At 36.6% G+C, this 21,569-nt stretch overlaps 1 protein-coding gene across 1 annotated transcript in view; it reads right to left on the bottom strand.

Moving 5' to 3' along the window:
* The window catches only part of patj (PATJ crumbs cell polarity complex component), a 117,948-nt gene that overhangs the window by 3,768 nt on the left and 92,611 nt on the right, over positions 1-21,569 (bottom strand). Inside the window, 18 exon segments of the mRNA XM_051907584.1 lie at positions 359-388; positions 390-483; positions 612-715; positions 5,239-5,343; positions 5,533-5,655; positions 5,740-5,777; positions 6,627-6,750; positions 7,056-7,142; positions 8,172-8,319; positions 9,258-9,451; positions 10,289-10,372; positions 11,921-12,027; positions 12,338-12,464; positions 14,319-14,387; positions 14,982-15,068; positions 16,234-16,335; positions 16,819-16,891; positions 20,539-20,630. Of these exon segments, the coding sequence (XP_051763544.1) occupies positions 359-388; positions 390-483; positions 612-715; positions 5,239-5,343; positions 5,533-5,655; positions 5,740-5,777; positions 6,627-6,750; positions 7,056-7,142; positions 8,172-8,319; positions 9,258-9,451; positions 10,289-10,372; positions 11,921-12,027; positions 12,338-12,464; positions 14,319-14,387; positions 14,982-15,068; positions 16,234-16,335; positions 16,819-16,891; positions 20,539-20,630 (1,788 nt within the window).

Raw genomic sequence — 21,569 nt, 5'->3', positions numbered from 1 at the left:
TAAGCTTAGGTGAGAGTAGACGCCTCTCGCGGTTCAAACAAATAGGGCTGGGCAACAAACTCAAACTCCTCCGACATTTCTCTTTAAAAACCTTATTTTTAATTTTATGATGGATGGATGCACTTTATTGGGCTTGAAATGAGAAAAGATGGGGGAATGGGATGTATTGTGAGCGCAATTTAAAGTTGTGTTGCCCACATGAGCAACACGTCTCAATTTATCAGAGCACATGTGTTTCTCACTAGGCCATGCTCTGATATGAATTTCTAATCTAGTGGCCGATGTCAGGTGTCCAAGTGCATTCAGTTTCATTTCATCTGGAAATGAAGACAGGACCTGATGATCCTAGAGGAATTACCTTGCTGAAGACTGTTTTAACATAGATAGGGAAGATCTCCATGTGGACTCCCAAAGCCTCCAACGATACTGAAGCCCAGTCCCTCTGAGCCCTTCTCCAGAGTGATGGTCTTTGGCTTGGGCGTCCTGTTAATGTCACACAAACACAGAACAAAATCATATGCAATCAACTGAGACTACTGTAGCAGAATGTTTAAAGTCAAACCAGAAGTGAGAGTGTTGCCATGTGACTAATGGACGGTGATGTCACTCACTCTGGTTCCACTGGCCGGACCTCTGGGTTGGTGCTGGGGGTGGAGCTACTAGACAGACTCTCCACCTGACTGGCTATGGCACTGATGTTGGTGTCAGCCACCACCTGTCAATTACAGATGGACACCGTCAAACGTTAAAATAAAATTAATAACTTAATGTCTTGAAACCTACTGGAGGTGTTTTCTTCCATTCAGACTTGTGTGTGTGTTTTCACAAATGACTGTCTGCCTGTAGATAACAGAAAACGGCTCTCTATGTTGTGTGTGTGTGTTTGGCACTGAAATGCATCCTAACAGTCCTTTAATGTTCTTCTTGGCGACTGTGGGCGAATGATCGCTTGGGCGCTGTTCATCAAACATCTGTCTCCTTCACCAGAATCAAAAATGCCTTTTTTCTGTCACATTTCATTTACATTTTCCTCTTCCATTAAACTCTGGGCTGGCTATGAGGGCAGTGGTATATTAATTTGCATATTTAATTAACGGCGAAGCAATTAAAAGTAAAATACACAACAATAAACAGAAGCTAATTAATGAATGAGACAACAACAGCAGTGAGACACTCCCAAGTCATCACAGTCGCTATCTCACCTACACCTACTGAGACAAAGACAGAAAGAAAGAAAGTGAAAGAGAGAAAGAAAGAAAAAGAAAGAAAGAATGAAAGGTAAAGACAGGAAGAAAAAGAAAGAAAAAAAGAAAGAAAAAAGAGTGATAAAAGAGAGCAAGAAAAGACAGGAGGAAAAAAGAGACTGATAAAAAAGAGAAAAATGAGTGAGAAAAAAGAAAGATTGATAAAAACAACAACAAAAAACAAGCAAGAAAAAAATAAGTGATTAAAAAAAAAAGAGCTTGAAAAGAAAGAGTAGTTATTGTCCATACAAAACTCTCTGCCACGTTGCTAGGGTGTCAGCGTAAACAGCCTATAAATGACTGATAAATTGCTGAGTATTTTTTTAAAATAAATTTAAAATTTAATATCCAGACTGTTCTATGCAGTTGGTAGATGTCATTCTGGGTGTTTGCCAGGGTGTTGCTGAGCAGTTGCTAGGGATTTTCCGAGGAGTTTTAGCATGTTGTTATGACACAGCTAAGGTGTTGCTATGCTGTTGCTAGGGTGTTCTAAGTGGATGCCATGACACTGCAATAGAGGGTATGCATGGACGTCACTTTCCCGCCGGAACACGCTCCCTCAGCTGGACTGAGTGGCAAAAGAGCATGCTGCATTACTGGATTTAATAGGGGAAACTGCGAAAACGTGAGTAAAACAAACAATTACACTAAAGGTTGGGCTCCAAAGTGTTCCTTATTCCAAAGAAATCTAATCCATGGATATTGACATGCAGCCAGGAATCGTGTTTCCTGACATTTATGTGCCTGATTTCGACGCCGGGGAAATGCATAAAGCAAATCTGCCTGTGAACGCAATTACAATATAGGTAGGTCTAAATCGGAGCGATCACTTATATCAATGTTATATTTATCGTCATATCGTCCAGCCCTAAAACTTGTATAGTCTTTGTCAGTGTTTATTTAAAAACCCCCAATTATGCAGAATATAAGATGATAAATATTTAATTGATGAGTTGTCAACACAATATATAACAATACGATATATAGGGTATGATTTTACCCCAAAATCCAACATTTTGACACAAAATGATAACTGCAAATCCACGTTTCTCTGCCTGGAGTCCAGCTGTTTCTGTGAATTGCAGTGACCTATTTGCTTCTTTTTTCTGTAGCTTTCAACAGTCTGTAAAAATATCCCTCAGATTTTGTGTCAAAGCTATTTGTACAGTCAGTTGCAAAGCTCTTTCCCGATTTGGATGCGTTTTGTGTGTTTTTCGCGGCATTCACGCTGAAAACCAATGCTGCCACTCGGTGGGTGTAACCGTAGTCATAACGGTTGATGGTGACGTCACGTGCATACCCTCTATACAATGCGTTTTCCTGTGAGTGTTCTGAGTAGTATTTAACACATTGCTATGATGCTGCTAAGGTGTTGCTATGCTGTTGCTAGGGTGGTCTGAGTAGTTAACACTTTTCAGAGTGTTTTATAGCACATTGCTTCAAGTGGTACTCACTGCAGAGTCTATGACAGCCAGCTCCTCCTCTCTGGATGTCCAGTGGGGTGGAGGGATAGAACTCTCCACCTCTCTGGACGTCGAATGGGGTGGAGAGATAGAGTTGTGGGTAGGGTTAGGGTAGGATTAGGGTATGGTTGTACATTCGCTCCTCCTCGCTGGATGTCTAGCGAGGGGGAGCTAACGTAAGCTTCACCCATTTGCTCTGCAGTGAGCACCTTCTCAATTGCTTTGCAGTAAAAAAGGAATTTTAACAAAACTCTAAAAAGGAGTAATAATAATGGTACGTTTACACAACAACGATGTACTAAAAATGAAAAGAGTTTTTCCTTTGCATTTTTGACAACGTTGTCAAAATGACCCCCGTTCACACGGATCCATAAAAACGATCAAAATTGCTGTATTATTCACGCCCAGCCAGTAGGTGGCGATGTCACTTTGTAAAGATACACTTCGCACCTATAGACTGAACACGTAATACGCATGCACATGATGTCACCGTTTTCACAAATTCATGTTTTTGTAGTTCACATGGAGATAATATCATTTTCAAAAACTCTGAAACCCGTTTTCAAAAGTTTGCATTTTCAGGCCCCCAAAACACCATTGTCATGTAAATGAACGGCCAAAACACATAAAAAGTTTCACGTTTTTAGTTGAAAACAGTGCCGTGTAAATGGCCGCCAATAGAAGTTTGTTTGCAACAAAAAATAAATAATTAAAAAAAGAGAGAAAACCAGAGACAAAATGGGAGAGTTTGTGAAAGATAAATACTTCAGTAGGGTGCAACACTAAACTTCTCAAAGAAAGCACATGATCACAGCCAGAATGACTTTCCAGGGGCTAAAAAATGTGGAAAAAAAACAAAAAAAATAATATCAAATTGTCTGATTTCTGTGACATGAGTAATAGCATAGGGCATTACATATGTCCAATTAAACATATAGCAGCCAGAGAGAGAGAGAGAGAGAGAGAGAGAGAGAGAGCTAAACAATAATTGCTCTCTGAGCTGCTGTAATCAGGGCTTTGCAGGCTGGGCTCCCCTGTTTAAAAGCCCTGTGCATTCCTCCTGGAACCGTGCAGATAACGGCACATTTGCATAAAGAACTGGGATTATCTGGCAACCCTCGTGCAACCACCGCACAGCTGCACACGGCTGATAACAGCCCAGTGACACAGCACCAACCACTCACACACACACACACACACACACACACACACACACACACAACCATGAGTCCAAACAAACACACACTCACACATATACACAGCACACTGTCCTTCAATACACCGGCTCTGCTAACACACACTGATAACCGTACAGAGCATATACACACAGCGGCTCTGCATAGCAATAACAACACACAATACAAGCGTGTATACACACATCATTGAGACCGCACCTACATGCAAAAAAGCTACAATACACCACTTACAAAAAAGTACCATGGTAATACCATGGTATTCTTAGATAAGCAAGTTTGGTATCTGATATCTACCAACAATACCAACAGTTCCTATATACGAACTCCACAGACAAACTTAAGGTGCTATTATCAAACTGGTGGTGGGTTACGGGAAATTTCTGGGGATTAAGAAGAAACCCACCAAACAACTCCTAAAACATTTGAAATAAATGTGGGGTATATCGCGCACCACACCAGACGGGTCGGAGGGTCTGTTCAGTGCCAGCGGCTTCTTTAAAGCTCGACTTCAACCCACGGACTGTCTGCCGTGATCCTGTTAACAAATTCACTGTCTTCAAATCACATTACCTAATGTGAGTTCCCTCATTAGCTAGTCAGCGAGCGAGAACGCTGTAGCTAATTTGAATTGTGGGTGCACGAGTGGCAGCCTTGGCACTTTATTGAACTAGTTTATCAAACTCTTTAGCAGAAGAACAGTCAAAGTGAGTATGTAAATGAAAACACTTCAAGCAAATCAAGCTAGGTTTCACAAATCGGTCTGTTGCGAAACGTGCCAGAATTTATAATGCAAGGCAAGGGGGCGCTATAGACCTTATGTAGCCCCGCCCCTTTTCAGCGCTGCTCTCGTTGTGTTCTGTCTTCCGTTTGTATTTTCACAGCATGAAGGTAAGATCTTACAGATTTATGAATGAACCACTTAGGGCATCCACTTCAAATATTACAATGCTCAATGATAACTTTCGTTAACTCTACAATAAGTAAATGCACTTTACCAGCTCTTCAACAGCGATGCCATAGAAATATACAGAGCTACCGCAAAAATGGACATTTGAAAGATGGCTTGTTTCTCCGCCGCATAAGGTCTATAGCTATAGAATGTTTTCTCTTTCAGGTCAACTACTGTCATATCAGAGCAATAATTTGAAGAAAATCTTCAAATTACCGCAACATTAACGCAAGAATGCACATGTCTGTTTTTGGTCCAAAAGTACTTAGCCTGAAATTGGTCGCTTTGTTTGCCATGGTCTACATCATGAACTATGCCGCTGCAAGTAAACATCTGAAAGTAGGCATATTTAATGAACAAACAGTATTATTGAGTTGAATGTGTACCTGGAGGACGATGGTGCCGTAAGCATTCTTCAGTATATTTACGACGTCTCCGTGAGTCAAGCCATCCAGAGACTGAGAATTGATGCTCACAATCCTGTCGCCTACCTAAGAGAGTTACATTAAAGGAAAAATTGCTTAAAATCCATTCACATGGATACAAACTCAATCCCCAGCAGTGCCCTTCACACCCAAATCACTGTATAATGCTTAATCAATAACTCTCAGCCTGATTCACACAGGATGAAAGTGGAAAGTGAGCAACAGAAAGGAATGGGAGAAGCAAGGTTGATGTACTTTGAGGCGATGTGTCTTGGCTGCCACGCCGTTGGCCTGGATCATGGCAATGAAGATGGGGATGTCGCCCAGCGGACTGCCCTTACCGCCTGCTATACTGACACCCAAAGCGTCGGTGGGACCCTGAGAAAGCAAAAAAGTCACTGTTGCACTAAAAATGAAACTCCTGAGCACTACATAGAGGCGTTCGGAGGTAAACAATCTTACCCGTGTGATCTCCACTGTCCGAATGCCTGGCTCTGTCCCTGGAGGGTTAAAATGTCAGACACTAACTTTCGGATAACAACTTTTCAAGAGTTTGAAATGTTTAAATCCAGTTTCGTTAATTAGAAATTCAACTATTATGAGTTCCTAAGAATTTTACTGAGGAACACAACAGTGGTCATGTAGATTGGAAACAGACACAATATATCCAGATAAATTGCCAATATCCATTTATTTTGGATCTGACATTAACTAAATCTTCTTGGCTGATGTGTGTCAGTTAGTCACTGCTACAGTAACCCAACAAAAGTATTTATTTGCATTATATCAGCCTTTGAAAATATTCTCAGATCACTAGTTTGAACCCCGCAACAAGCAAACCATGAGCTACCACTCGATGGCAATAAAAGTGTTTGCTAAAAGATGACTTGTGATGGTGTGATCACATTCACAAAATTTGGGAGCAAAAAAAGGCCATTTTTATTTTTACATCTTTTATTGTCAATAGTGTAGTGATATGTGAAGCACAGATCACAAACAAAGTCACTTTCAAACCAAGCAGCTTTCTACTGCATGGTGAAATCTTTCGCCCTCACGCAAAATTCCCAAACACATGGATGTCTAATGACATGACTGGATTTCGCCTTTGAAAATTCACTGAACAATGGTAAATTTGAAAGCAACTTTAAATAAGTCTAAGAATAAACCATTTCTATTCAAACAACAGAAGAAAACAAATCACAAGCACACTCTTAATTGTTTATAGCGACACTTTCTAAGCACCACCGCTAGCTGTCGACAGATAAGAAATGTGTTGTTTTAAGGCTGATTTATAGCATTTTTATGGCTGTTTCTTGGCACTTTCAGTGCTAATGTGGTGCAAGAAGTACCTGTGCTTTTATTGTTGGGCTCGGTGAAATTTCGGCTGTTGTTGTTGAGGGTTTGAGAAGGGAGCGGGGCCACAGCAGGGGGTGTGGGGGTTGGGGTGCTGCTGTTGGCGCTCACGTGGCTCATCTAAAGGAGAAAGTGTTAGCTGAAGGTGCTATTCCATACACAAATATAGAACATACTCATGTCATCGACTCATCGCACATGCATACATCTTGGTTAGTGACATGTGAGTGCATGCTGACGTGCAGACACAGACTCCCTTGCTTTTTCAGGCAATATGGATGAATAACACAAACAGATGCCCACAGCCATACACTGCTCGTTCGCCCGTCCGCTAACATGCACTATCGATTGGGTTAGAGTTCGGCATGCTGGTTTTTAAGACGTGGCAGGGAAGCCCAACAAGGTGTCGGACGCGGGCTACACACCTGACTTCCCTGGGAGGTGCGTCTGGAAGAGATCCAGGAGGCAGCCTTCAGTCGGCCCAGTTCCAACAGCACCTTGCCCCTGGCACACTGCAGGATCACAGCACACACGTTGACGCACACAAGAGTTTGGCATTGTGGGCCGTCTTCTTGCTCATATCCTCTCAAACACACTTTCACATACTTTCGAGAACCTTCACATACATGCAAAGACCTGATTCTACAACACGACATCTTATCCAGAGAGCTTGACTCAAGCCAACCCCATCGAGCTGAACTCCACAGGGAGGGTACAACCAAACAACAAAGGCTCAATGCAACCTCATTCAGGCCAATATTTCCCACAATTACGGAGACTCTTTTTGTCCTTTTCAAAACAACATTATTGTTGAGGCATTTTCACACTCTCAAAAGTGACTTCTAAAGTAATACACAAGTAATACACGATAGATTCCATCTGTACAAATCACTGGGGAATGCTAAAGTGAACCAAGTAAAAGCCCTTAAAAGTGTTGGTTGTTACTTTAATTTCAATGTCTCAAAACTTACAGAGAGGCTGGGCTATTGTTTGATATCACTTTCACGCACATTGTTGAGGAAAGCTGATATGCTGACATCTAAGCTGACCATAGCACAAACGGTGATAAACTGATCTGATGCTACTGTTTAAACTGAAAAAAAGACTAGAGGAGACCAAAAACCGTTGAATGAAATGTGTTTTAGTCTGATCGTGCGTCTAAACCACATATAACAAATGAAATGGGTGGGGTAGATGCCAAATTTCATTTGACCTGTAAGCTGACTATATCTATCCATCATAGCCTTTAATTTATTTGAATATAACTAAACATGATGTCTACCCTGACCATTATAATGGTAAGATATGTAAAATTCAGTGTTTAAATAAGAATTCAGACATTGTTTATACAGAAAAGACCTCAACGACCTTCAAATACACAATCAAATGGCGCCCCCTGCAGGTAAATGGAGTGGACATTCACAGTGGCACCTAGTGGCAGCATACAGCAGCTGCCGCTCCATCTAAATCTGCTCATGTAATCTGGTTTTGGAATGTGTTGTAAGCTGGGCTTTGGTTTTTAGGATTCGAGCAGAGCTCACCTTGAGAATGGCGGCGACGGTCTCCTGCGAGGCCTGTCTCATGTCCTCTCCATCCACAGACAGGATCTGATCACCCTGCATCAGTCTGCCGTCCAGATCTGCCGCTCCGCCCTTCACCACATCAGAGATGAACACACCCTTACCATTTCTGGAGAGAGAGAGAGAAAAAGAGAAAGAGGAAGTTAAGGAGATACCCACTCTTGAAGAAAATAATGTTTCTATTATTTATTTTTTTTAAAAGTTATTATTGTATTGTACAGGGCCATGCACATGACATGAGGACAAAAATATCATGGCCACAAATTAAGAATTTGTTCCCAAGATTTATTAATTCACTCCCTCGTTTTAGTAAATCCTGGTCACACAGAACTAATTTGTTCCCTCACTTTAATTGATCACAAACAAGGGAACGAATTATTACAACGTGGCCACGATTTACTAAACTAGGGAACAAATTATTATATTGTATGCACGATTTACTTAAAACGAGGGAACAAATTAGTAAAACATGTTGACGTATTATTAAGTTGTGGAAACAAATTATTAATTTGTGGCCACAATATACATATTTTTTCCCCGCATGTCATGTGTGAGGCTCCGCAATATTATGCATTTTATTATTTTATTATAAAATTATTACATTGTGCTTTTTGTTTTATTTCTTTTAAAATTATTATTGTATTGTGCATTTCATTCTATTATTTTATTTGAAAATTATTATTGTATTGTGCATTTAATTTTATTATTTTATTATAAAATTATTCCATTGTGCATTTTGTTTTATTTTATGTTAAAATTATTATTGTATTATTTCATATTATAAATTATAATTGTAATGTGCATTTTATTATATTATTTGAACATTATTATTATATTGTTTATTTTATTTTATTAAAGAAAATTATTTCTTTTGTGCATTGTATTATTTTATTTTAAAATTATTATTATACCATGCATTTTATTTTATTAAATTATTTTACAATGACTATATGTATTGCTCATCTTATTTCTTTATTTCATTTTCATTATTGTATTGTTCATTTTTTCCCCCGTTCTCCTCATAAGAAAAACACGTGCGTCCTTCACCTCTTCCCGACGATGCTCAGGCCCAGGCCACGGCCGGTTCTCTTCTGAAGTTCAACCTGGAACACATCAAGGTTTTCCTCGTCCCTGTATTGTGCCTCGTCACGCAGGACAGTCAACCGCACTTTCGCCGGTGTTTGCCGTAGAGCAGCTATTGCATCTTCATGAGCGACGCTGCGCAGGTCCACTCCATTTACCTGTAGGTGGCGCCATATTACATTATATTATATTAAAAATGTATAAACCGTTTAACAGTGGCAGTCCAATCAAATAAAGAGAAAGAAAGAGTTAGAAATCATGGCTGACATTTCTGGTTCATTCATCATACAAAAATGGAAGGTCAAAGTTGAGCACATTGCATTGTTGGATATAGTATTGTGTACAGTATGCTCTGAGCAATATTGTTACTGTAAAATTGCAAAAATTAAAACTTAAAAATCAGTTTTGGTAATTGAAAAAAAGCTGAAATAAAATAAAATATAAATATCAGATAAAAAAAAAAAAAAAAAACGTAAAAAACCCCCTTCAGTTACAAATGTTGCGTTGGCAAGTAACTGAAATAAGTTAAAGTACTAAAATTACTAAAACTGCAATAAAAATTAAATTTTTATATAATTATTTAATATATTATTTATATATGTATATAATTATTTTAAACTTACATTAAATTAAAATGAAAACTGAAAATATAAAAATAAATGCTAATTCAAAATATTAATAAAAGTAGCCTACATAAATAATACTATAAAACAACACTTGTAAAATAATACTTCATATAAGTTGTGTGTTCTACACTACTCTATGCCCAGAAGATGGCGCTATTGTCTAAGTTAAGCACAGAGAACTACTGCTCAGATCTAATTATTGCAAACACTCCTAGTCACATCCCTCTATTCTTATTATTCACAATAACACCAAGCCTCAAACCAACATCAAATTTCCATTTTGCTCAAGGCAGACCAGCTGTCAGTGTCATTACAAAGGGGCGTCCCGCTTGACAACCTTGCAACACGCTCTAGCTAGCATAAACAAACCTCGAGAATCTGATCTCCGGCCCAGAGTCGACCGTCCCGCGCCGCCGCCCCCTCCTCATACACTTCATGAATCACTATGGCATCCTGAAAAGATGAGAGAAGTATGTGTGAAGAGGAGGAATATGGTAACAAATAAAAGAAAGAAACTACGAGTTCCTATCACATCTTTCTTAAAGGGCCAGTTCACAGCTCACTGGAGGGGGAAGATTATCACTAATATTTCTAATATATCACTAATATACTAATATTTTTGGTAGTAAAAAATTTGGTCTGTTCACTGCACAAAATTCAGAAGAATTGTAATAAGAGTCATATGGACCTCTTTTATGGTACTTTGCTTTTTTTTTTTTTGAAGCTTGAAAGCTTCAGTCACTATCTATTGTAATTGAATGGAAAAGAGCAACCAGCAAATTTTTGAAAACATCTCCACAGTAGAAAGAAAGTGGTATGGTATGGAGTGGTATGGTATGGAGCGGCATGAGGGCGTGTGATTTCTGCTCCCCATCACCTATAAAATCCTTTTATATAAAAACACACACTGCTAAAAACCTGTGGGGCCCGAGAGTTGGTTTTGTTGACTCATAGAAAGCCTTTGACAGCTAAACTAGCCCACAGTGCAGGAGTGCTGCAGAATTATGATGGCGATGTGGCAGTGTGCTGATAAAAGCCCAAGGCGCTGCTCGTCTCTGCAGTCTGGCAGAGAAAATCAGGACAGACAAAAAGCTCCCGCTATGACCTGCCTGTTCTGATGCAGCCCTGCGGCCCACCGGAGAGAATGAGTCCTGTCACAAACACACACCCTCCTGATACTTTGACCAGGCCCACATCTAAGATGTGCCTGCAGACAGCTGTATCGGCAGTTGAACGAACCAATGAACAGATAATATAGGGTATGTATGCATAAATGCATTTTTGTTTTCTTTCAGCATACATACTGTTCATAGTAGCAAATGCACCATTCTATCAAAAAAAAAAAAAAAAAAACCCTAACTACCAAAATCTAATTGTTATTGCTATTTTCAGCAACAAGCCTGGACCATAAAAATGTGTCTCGAGATACCTGCATACTGCTTTGTTCAATACCGCTGCATTTTAGTCTACCATTTTAGTCTACACGGCATTCTGGGCATACAGCTCCAAATGCATGTAAAAATAAAAAAAATCAAACAAATAAATAAAAAAATTAAATGTTGTATTGACGTCAGATTGATTTTGACAAACTGACATTAAAATGATCTCTTGATGCATGTCCTTCAATTAAAGGTGCTATATGCAATTTCAGTCACTTTTTTACATTAAACAAAAAACTAAACAGAAATTTTAAACAAAAAATACAGAAAAACTAAAATCAAATACAGAAACAAGACAAAAAAAAAAAAAATAGAAAAACAAAAGGACAAAATGAAAACAAGTATAAACAAAAAACAAAATACAAAAGACAAAACAAATACAAAATAAATACAAAAGAAAAAAAAAAAGAAAAAAACTAAAATACAACAGACAAAACAAGACACAAAAAAACCCCAAAAATGATAAAATAAAGCAAAAATAAAAAAATAAAGCAATACACGCACACAAAACAAAAACTTATATTTCGAAAGCGTTTTAAACGTTTTACTTCTGATACCGTACCAGCTGGGTATCTTTGCCGCCGACTATACTAAGACCCAGTCCAGACCGACCTTTAGAAATCTCAATAACCGTCTCTTGTCCTGGAACTATGGGACACGTAGCAGGGTCTGAAACAGAGAAAGAAAGATAAAGATGATACAACTCTTTCATATTGTGTGCTTTAAAAAACGCTCAGAGCAAAACAGAAAATCAATTCTTTTTTGGAAAAAAAAAAAAAAAAAAAAAAAAAAAAAACTGTCAGTGTTCAAAGAGGCTGAGGCGAATCCACATGGCAGTGCTGTTGTTTTCATTTCAACTTTAATTTAACATGCATTTGGGCACCACAGATTGCAGCGCAAAAAGTCTATAAAAACATGAAAATTGAACTAACAACATAACATGTTTTCAATACTATTTGTGACACTCGGCGTGTTTCACCTTTGCTGCAGTACTCAAAGTCGGGGCTGGTGCCGGAGACTGGCACGGATGATCCCGAGGAGGTGACCTCCAGAGAACCTGCTGAGGGCTTGGTGGAATTCCTCAGGATTTTTGGAAGACTGGTGATCTGAGGACGGTCCAGGACAAGGACGAGTCGGCAGGAACACAGAAACAGAGACACAGAGGTTAGACTGTTTACTAACACGGCTGCCATGTTTTGTCTGGGCAGAGCTTCCATGTCTTGGCACCTGTTTAGACAGTGTTGTATAAACTATCCTATTGTCTTACTCAAGTAAAAATACAGATACCGTTATGGAAATTGACTCAAGTAAAAGTAAAAGTTGCTCATAAGAAAAATACTTAAGTATTAAAGTAACTGATACTAAAAGTATTTAAGTATTAAAAGTACAGGTAAATTTTATAAATAACAGCACAGGTGATTGTAACGATGGCAACCTAACTGAGATTCTGTGTTAGGGTATGTAAGAGTTAAAAAAAGGGATCGTCCACACACAAAAAAAAATGAAATTATATCATTTACTGACCCTCGTGTTGTTCCAAACCTGTATGAATTTCTTCTTTAGATCACTAAAGAAATGCATACTTGTTGGGATTAACATGAGGGTAAGTAAATAACAGAATTTTTAGGTAAACTATCTCTTTAACTCAAGAACTGAACGATTCAAATGAGAGTGTCCTACTACAAATGCACTGTGATCCATAATACAACAAATTAAAGCAAACTATCTAGAGATAAAACTGCAGTAAGATGAATGCATTCATTCAGACGTGTTTGGTCTTTTAAAAACACAAAATGCAGGACAGTGGAAATAAGGAGGAGCAACGGTCAAAGATGTCCGTCTACGCATATTTACATAGAAGAACAAGCTTTTCATCTTTATCATCACTACCACCGGCGGGATAGTTCGCTCACATATCTTATCACACATACGTAAACACGCAACACAATTTCAAAATGTTAAGACGTATTTACCTTGATAAACACAGATTAAAATAGCATATTCAATTTAGATCGCCAGTGGAGAGCTGTTACACATTGCTCTGTGTGCTTGTGCTTCTCAAGATTTAGATTTGTGAACTGATCAAAAGGTTCATTTGAAAACTGGATTTCGCTATGACCGATCAGCAAAGATTGCTTTCCATTGTTTTTTGCACCTTGTAGCTGCAAATGTAACAAAAGTGTCTGGACAAATGTATCGGAGTAAAAGTATCAAATTTCTCTTTAATATGTAGTAGTAGGAGTCAACAAAAATATTTATACTCAAGTAAAATACAAATGTGACCCTGTACCACAAAACCAGTCATAAGTCGCTCGGGTATATTTGTAGCAATAGCCAACAAAACACTGTATGGGTCAAAATTATCGATTTTTCTTTTATGCCAAAAATCATTAGGATATTAAGTAAAGATCATGTTCCATGAAGATATTTTGTAAATTTCCTACCGTAAATATATCAAAAAAAATTATTTTTGTGAGTGGATGAGCATTGCTAAGGACTTCATTTGGACAACTTTAAAGGCGATTTTCTCAATATTTAGATTTTTTTGCATCCTCAGATTCCAGATTTTCATTGTATCTCAACCAAATATTGTCCTATCCTAACAAACCATACATCAATGGAAAGCTTATTTATTCAGCTTTCAGATGATGTATACATCTCAGTTTCACAAAATAGACCCTTATAACTGGTTTTGTGACCCAGGGTCACAAATACACAAAAACTGTACTTAAATACAGTAACAAAGTATTTGTACTTTGTTACTATACACCACTGAGTTTAGAGAAATAAAAATCTTGTCCAACGTACATGCAACTCGTTTAAAATCAACATGAACTCAAAATTAATGTATTAATGTTGACTTTAAGGAAGTTAAATACAATATTAACTTTAAAAAAGTTAAATGTGTTGCAAATGCAGTTGTGTCGAACGAACATACACATGTAAGTAAACAAACACACCTGCTCTACATGAGGCTTGGGCGGCTGTTCACTAGGAGACTCCAATATTTTCTCTGAGGATTTCAGCTTCTGAAATGATTAATATACCTTAATTAGTTTTATCGCTCAGTACAACAGGGCTACACAAGCAAAATTTAATGGAACAATTATGAAACATTCATGGCACTTTTTGATTCATGAGTAAAGGATGGAAATGCATTACTGGCGATACAATACATTTCTTGAACTACTGTATGCTATGTTGTTTTCTCATGACTTTACTATACTGCATGTTTAACTCAGTGAGTGGTGCCTGTCTGTTACCTTGGAAATACATGTCTGTTACCATTTTCCATAAATAAAGAGGTGTTCATAGGCCAAAATGAAAATCTGACATTCAAAATGTAATTTAATTTAATGATGAAAATAATTTTTTTGAAACCAAATAAATAAATAAATAAATAAATAATAATATAAATTATAAATGTATGAATATAAATGCATTTATAAATACAAATAAGCAATATAAATTATAAATGTATTTATAACAAATAGAAATAAATCTGGGTTTTTAATGCATACAGTAAATTGGCATAGTATACTAAGCACAGTATACATTTTGCAAAAATAGTACAAGTAGTAAGGTAGCATGCCATTGAACATCTGGTTGAGATTGTTCCTCACCTTTAAGGATGACTCTCCATCTCTAAAACTATTCAGCGTCTGATCTCTCTGCGTGGGGCTCACGGTCGGCGCCATGCTGGGTTGATCCTGTATGAGGAGTCAAGCAAACAGGTAAAATAAAGCGTCAGGCCTAGATGCTCCCCACAGAGCTTCAACTAGGTCAAAACTGCAGTCGCTGCCTCCATCTAGGACAGAGTTAGGCTAGAGGCAGCTGATGACAATGAGCTACTGTTTAGAGCCAAATGCCCGCGAGGCAGTTTCAACTGTTTGTTTACCGGAACAAATCCACATTTAGGTCTGCAACAGCTGGTTCAAACTCAGACTGACAATGAGGGGATAAAAAAGAAGGGAGAAGGAATAGAGTTGTAAAACGCTGAGTCAACAGTCATTACTGTTTTCATAATGATGGCAATAGGTTGCCACGTTCTTGCATCATATCTGTTGTAAAGTCAGAAACACTGTCTTACAAGCAAGGCATACTGAAATAACCCATTTTATAAGACTTTTTTTTCACTACAATTTTATTGGACTCTATTTGACTTAAAGTGCCCCAATTATGCTTTGGATATTACCTTTCATGTAGTGTGTAATTGAGCTGTTTGTGAATATAAGAGAATATAATATTCTGAACTGCCTGAAATGAGTCGTCAGTAATTCCAGTGTTACTTCCAGCACAAACATTTTTGCATAATGTCCACCTATGATTTTCATTGGCTGCCCGTCTACTTTGACCTGCCCTCAAACACTGTAATTGTAGCTGTGTGTAGTTGATCATTGTGTATCAAGCACTGGAGGCCTCTGGAGCTGTAATTCAGTTATGGTAATGGGTGTTTCGTTTCCGACAGATGCTGTAAGTGGTAGACCAATTACAACAGACTGGGCCATCTGACCAATCAGAGCAGAGCAGGCTCACGAAAAGGAGGGGTTTAGAGAGCCCAAATCTTTTATCAAGCTGTTTTAGACACTGTGAGAAAAGAGGTGATGCTGCAATATATATTATGAGAAAATTAAAGTCTTTTTTGACTTTGGATGAATGTAAACCATAGGAGACCTCCAAAACAAAATTAGGAACCTTTAAAAAAAGCATAATAGGGGCACTGTAACAGTATTTTAATAGAATCTTTATGTATAATAATTATTATTATTTGTATAATTATATAAAAAAAAGTGATAAAAATGTATTCAAATTAGCAATTCATGGCCTCTGACCCTTACATAAAAGGTTGAGGGTGTTGATTTGGCGAGGACTCACCTTGACTATTAGCGGTTCAGGTGAGCTTCTGCTCAGAGGGAGGCTTTCGGGTAACTGTGGCTTCTCTGTTGGAACTGAAACTGCTGGAGTATTTTGATGTGTCTGAAACAAGAGCTCTATAATCAGTACTCCTATAATTCTAATTTTTAGTATTTAACAAATATGAATATTAATATAACAATATATAATCTGATATAATAATGACAAACAATAATACCAATATAAATACATTAATATTAAATCCCTATATTTAATTTTAATATTGATCCCTATATTTATTTTAAATATTAAATTCAGTAATTTATATTGTATAATAATGTATTAATTTGTAATATTTTTTAAATTATTTAAAAAAAAATCCTGATGCAAAAAAGCGGCACATCATGGCACCTATTCAATGTTATTTGGATCATGATTTTGAAAAAATTTGTTTTAATTGTCAAAGGAACTTCAAAGCCATTTTATAACTATTTACAGAACTGTCTGCAGTTTTTAAAGACACTGAATATCTAAATAAATGAGAAAATCAGTTCAAGCCTAAGCAAAAGACATGTTTAACAGGTGACTATTTATAATGTATCGTACCTCACTGGAGTAGAATGAGGAAGGCTGGGAAGGAAAAGGAGCGACAGCCATTTGATTGAGAGCATCTTCATTCCTATCAACAGACAGAAAAAATCTAAAGTTTACATCAGTTCACATGTCAGTTCATCCTTAAAAGTGAACATGTTTACAAAAATATTCATAAAGTAAAATTAAATATATAATGTGTATTTTTTTTTTTTTTTTAATTTTTATATACAGTACCCGTCAAAAGTTTGGAAACATTACAATTTTTTAATGTTTTTGAAAGAAGTCTCTTCTGCTCACCAAGGCTGCATTTATTTAATCAAAAATACAGTAAAAACAGTAATATTGTGAAATATTATTACAATTTAAAATAACTGTTTTCTATTTGAATATATTTTAAAATGTTATTTTTTCCTGTGATGCAAAGCTGAATTTTCAGCATCATTACTCCGGTCACATGATCCTTCAGAAATCATTCTAACATGCTGATTTGATGTTCAACAAACATTTCTTATTATTATTATCAATGTTGAAAATAGGTTTTGCTGCTTTACATTTTTGTGGGAACAATAAGATTCAAACATTTAAAAAATATTTAAAAAAAAAAAAAAAAGAGAGAAATTAATACTTTTATTCATCAAGGATGCATTAAATTGATCAAAAGTGACAGTGAAGACATTTATGTTACAAACAATTTTTATTTAATAAATGCTTTAATAAATTTAATAAATACATTTAAGAAATGCTGTTCATTGAACTTTCTATTTACAGAATCCTGAAGATTGTGACCATTTCAACTGTTTTCAACATTGATAATAATAATAATAATAATAAATGTTTCTTGAGCAGCAAATCAGCATATTAGAATGATTTCTGAAGGATCATGTGACACTGAAGACTGGAGTAATGATGCTGAAAATTCAGCTTTGCATCACAGGAATAAATTACATTTTAAAATATATTCAAATAGAATATTTTATTTTTATTTTTACCGGCAGAACATCTTATTTGTGATGGAATTTTAAAGAGAGAAATCTTTTGTCCAAGAAAAATGAATCCCATCCTGTCGATGACGCCAAAATTGGTACCGCTTGCTCTCTACCTTTCATGTTCCCACATGTCTCTTGGCAGTTTTCTCCACTCAGATCGATAAGGACTGATGGGGCAGATGAATTGAGATGTTGCACTATCAATCCTCTTAGCCTCTTCCTCAAGATCTTGGGTTGATGAGAAATATAACTCGCTACATCCCTCCTTCTGTTCACCCTGGCATTATTGTCTTTGCACACTAAGCGACCCGTTTCCAATTACTGTGCTTTTGTCAAGGTAAGTTTGACGCCAATGATCAGAATTTATGAAACAATCAATTCTTAGCTTGTTTCCAAGTAACCCCTTTTAAAGGAAGATCGAAAACACCAAATTTGAACTAACTAGGGTCATGGAAACTAGTCCTGATTTCATTCAGCTCCAAAATCCCTTTGCTAAACAACTTGGTAACCATCAACAATGACACTGTGACATTTTGCCATTCACGTCACTGGTGGACACGTTTCAGTCTTGACCACTGCCCAGTTATGTTGCCATGGTAACATGCTTTTCTCCATGACATTCTATCATTTGTTGACAAATGACATTTGACACAATACAAATCATTTACAATGGCTTTCAGACCAGTCTGAATTACAAAAATTATACCAAATCTCACCAACTAGACTGATGGCAATGCAAACTGTGCGTCTGTTAAAGTCAATCTATTAATATTCAGTAGCACATCAACATTTGTTTTGTTATCCGTAAATTGAGCTGTCACATTCCACTGACTGATAATGAGCTGTAGATAGCAAGGATATATTAGTGTCTTTACACAGCCATTATCAGCAAACCTGACAAAATAACCAGTCAAATAAAGGTCAAGCTAACAAATACTCATATGAAAACACAAGATCTTGACAGAAACATATGGCAAGTCTCAGATTATGTCTGTAATGACAGAATCAGCTTTTGTTCATGATGGACTGAAGGGCTGTGTTGTTTTTACACTGTATTGCATTTCAAAATATCTCTATGTTATCAACATTATATAGTGATAGGCTATAGCAGGTACAGTCTATTACACCATATCATTCCTCACTCCCTATATGGGATGAAAGGACAACTCCAGAAATACTGCTATCAAAATGCCATCAATGATCACATCAAATGTATCAATGTCACATGTCCTCGCTCTTGTAAGGTTTGCCAATACACAGAAACTAGCATGCGTTTGATTCGGTACTTAGGAATGATGACTCTACTCTTCAAAGTGACAAGAAACAGATATAACATGATATAAGTATAAAATGCTAGACAACTATTTGAAGTACATTTTTCACATTCTTAAAATAAATTAAAATGGGTTTTGTGACACTGACATAGACGAGTACAGATAAAATAATAAATAATATGATAAAATAATCTTATCCAACTGTATCAGGTTGCGGATCTTGTAAACTTTGTTGTTGCCATTGGTAGTCACGTCAAGTTATTGTGCCTTAACAAAATGACCAAACTAGACAACGAAACCAAACAAAACAAAACACAAAATAAAAAGACCAAACCAAACAAACCCAAAACAAAACAAAACAAAAAAATTAAAAATAAATAAAATGGAACTAAACCAAACCAACAAAATAAAAATGACTAAACCAAACAAAAACAAAACTAAATAAAGCAAAAGCCAAACCAAAACAAAACCAAACAAAATGACCAAACTATACCAAACAAAACCAAAACAAAATAAAACAAAAGCCAAACCAAAAAAAAAAAAAACTATTATATTAGCATAAACAATATATATATATATATATATATATATATATACACACATATTATATATATATATATATATATATATATTTTTTTTTTTTTTTTTTCTGTTAATTTAGAGACTGGAATATGCAGGGAATATCGAACTCTTACAAAATTTATTTTCAATGCAGGAACATGCAAGTGAACGGCAACAAAGCTAAAACTGAGAAACTTAGGGGGAAATGGCAACTAGTTTCAGTACTTTAAATATTGACTTTCCCATATATATTCATATAAATTTAACTTGAAATCTTAATGTGAAAAGTGTTGTCTCCAACATGTCCAAGCTATTTGTCAACAGCCAATACACAGACATAATTGCATCAACATCTTAACACATGGATTTCACACTCATGTTCATTACAGATGTGAAAGTTTATTCAAAGTACTGGCACTGACTCAGATTGCTTCAATTCTACACAGACTGCCACTGCCTTCTTTAAAAGCCTGCTTTATGATCCTAATTATCCACAGTGCCTTGGGTTTTCAGCCTGATCAAGGAGTTTGGTCAGAAAAAAAAAAGCAATCTACTCGTCGATTTCAGATGATAAATCTTTGGGCAAGTGAGATTGCTTGGTTTGAATTGTGAGGAGGAAAGAATGTCAGTTTCTGCAAACATGTTTCAAGTTCAAGAGAGTGATAATGCACTACATTTTGCGCTTTTAAAATTTTAGATCTGTCAATAAATTAATCATTGATTATGATATTATAATCGCACATTTCAATACCCCAGAGGTAAAAACTAACACATTAACTAAACATAAATTCATAATCTCATTATTTTTAATTATATTATACCAAAGCTGAAATGAGAGTCATTTTTACAAATGAACAGATGGTAGTGTGAAAAAAACAGCAGGCTGAGGGTTGTCTCGGAAGGACTCTTACCTGACCAGGACGAGTTTGACCTTAGATGCAGCGCTTTTTATTATGGCCGACGCGTTCTGGTGGCTCCGGCCGTACAACACCTGGTTGTTTATCTGATGGAAGCACAAAAAAAAAAAAAAAAAAAAAAAAAAAAAAAATCAGACAAAACCATGATTTGTCATTGAAAACAGTAAAATTATGTTTATATTGTATTCATTTCATGACCAATTTATACACAGTAATCTAGGTAAATTGAAAGGGTTCACATCCATTTTACTCAAAGGAAATGGAGGAAAAAGTATGTGATGGTATTACTATAGAACCACATACCTAAAAAACCTGTAGTAATACCATGGTACTCAGCATCTTTAGCAATGTTTGTCATTTCATAACCAATGTATATGCAGTAACCTAGGTAAATGAAAGGGTTCACATACCTTTTCTTCCAAGGAAAATCATGGTATTACTATAGAACCCCATCACTAAAAACCTGTGGTAATACCATGGAACTTTTTTATGAGAGTTTCTTTAGCAAGATCTGTAAGTTCGACAGCACACATTGTGAACTGGTTACAACTAACTGCATCTGAGTTTGTGAACACGTATTTGAGAGCGGTTGACTTGTGTCTCCAATCACCTGTGACAGAATCATTAGCTGAAGCACTAGTGGATCGTGACTAATGCCGTAGCACGTTCACGTCTAATGGAGATAGATATTAGACAAAGGTCAGCGAGCAACAGCTCTGAGCCTCGAATTCCACAGCAAAATACGGCATTCGTACATGTCGACCAAATTGCTAAATCGATAGGTAATTCCGAGGAGGAAACAAACGTGGAAACCAAAATGCCACCTGGACTGGAAAAGATTGGAGAATTTATTGTGGGACGCAGCAATACGGAGGACCAGCAGTTCATTCAGAAATGAATTGCGAATGGCTTTCTGAATTAGAGATATTATAGATAAGTGAAACTAAAACCAAAACCATAAAAAACATTAACTGAAATAAAATATAGAAATATAATATAAAACATAGAAATAAAATAAATCTCAT

The sequence above is a fragment of the Ctenopharyngodon idella genome, chromosome 10 (assembly GCF_019924925.1).
Source record: "Ctenopharyngodon idella isolate HZGC_01 chromosome 10, HZGC01, whole genome shotgun sequence".
Lineage (NCBI taxonomy): Eukaryota > Metazoa > Chordata > Actinopteri > Cypriniformes > Xenocyprididae > Ctenopharyngodon > Ctenopharyngodon idella.
Note: the sequence above shows the minus strand (reverse complement) of the source record. Positions and strands in the feature narration are given on the sequence as shown.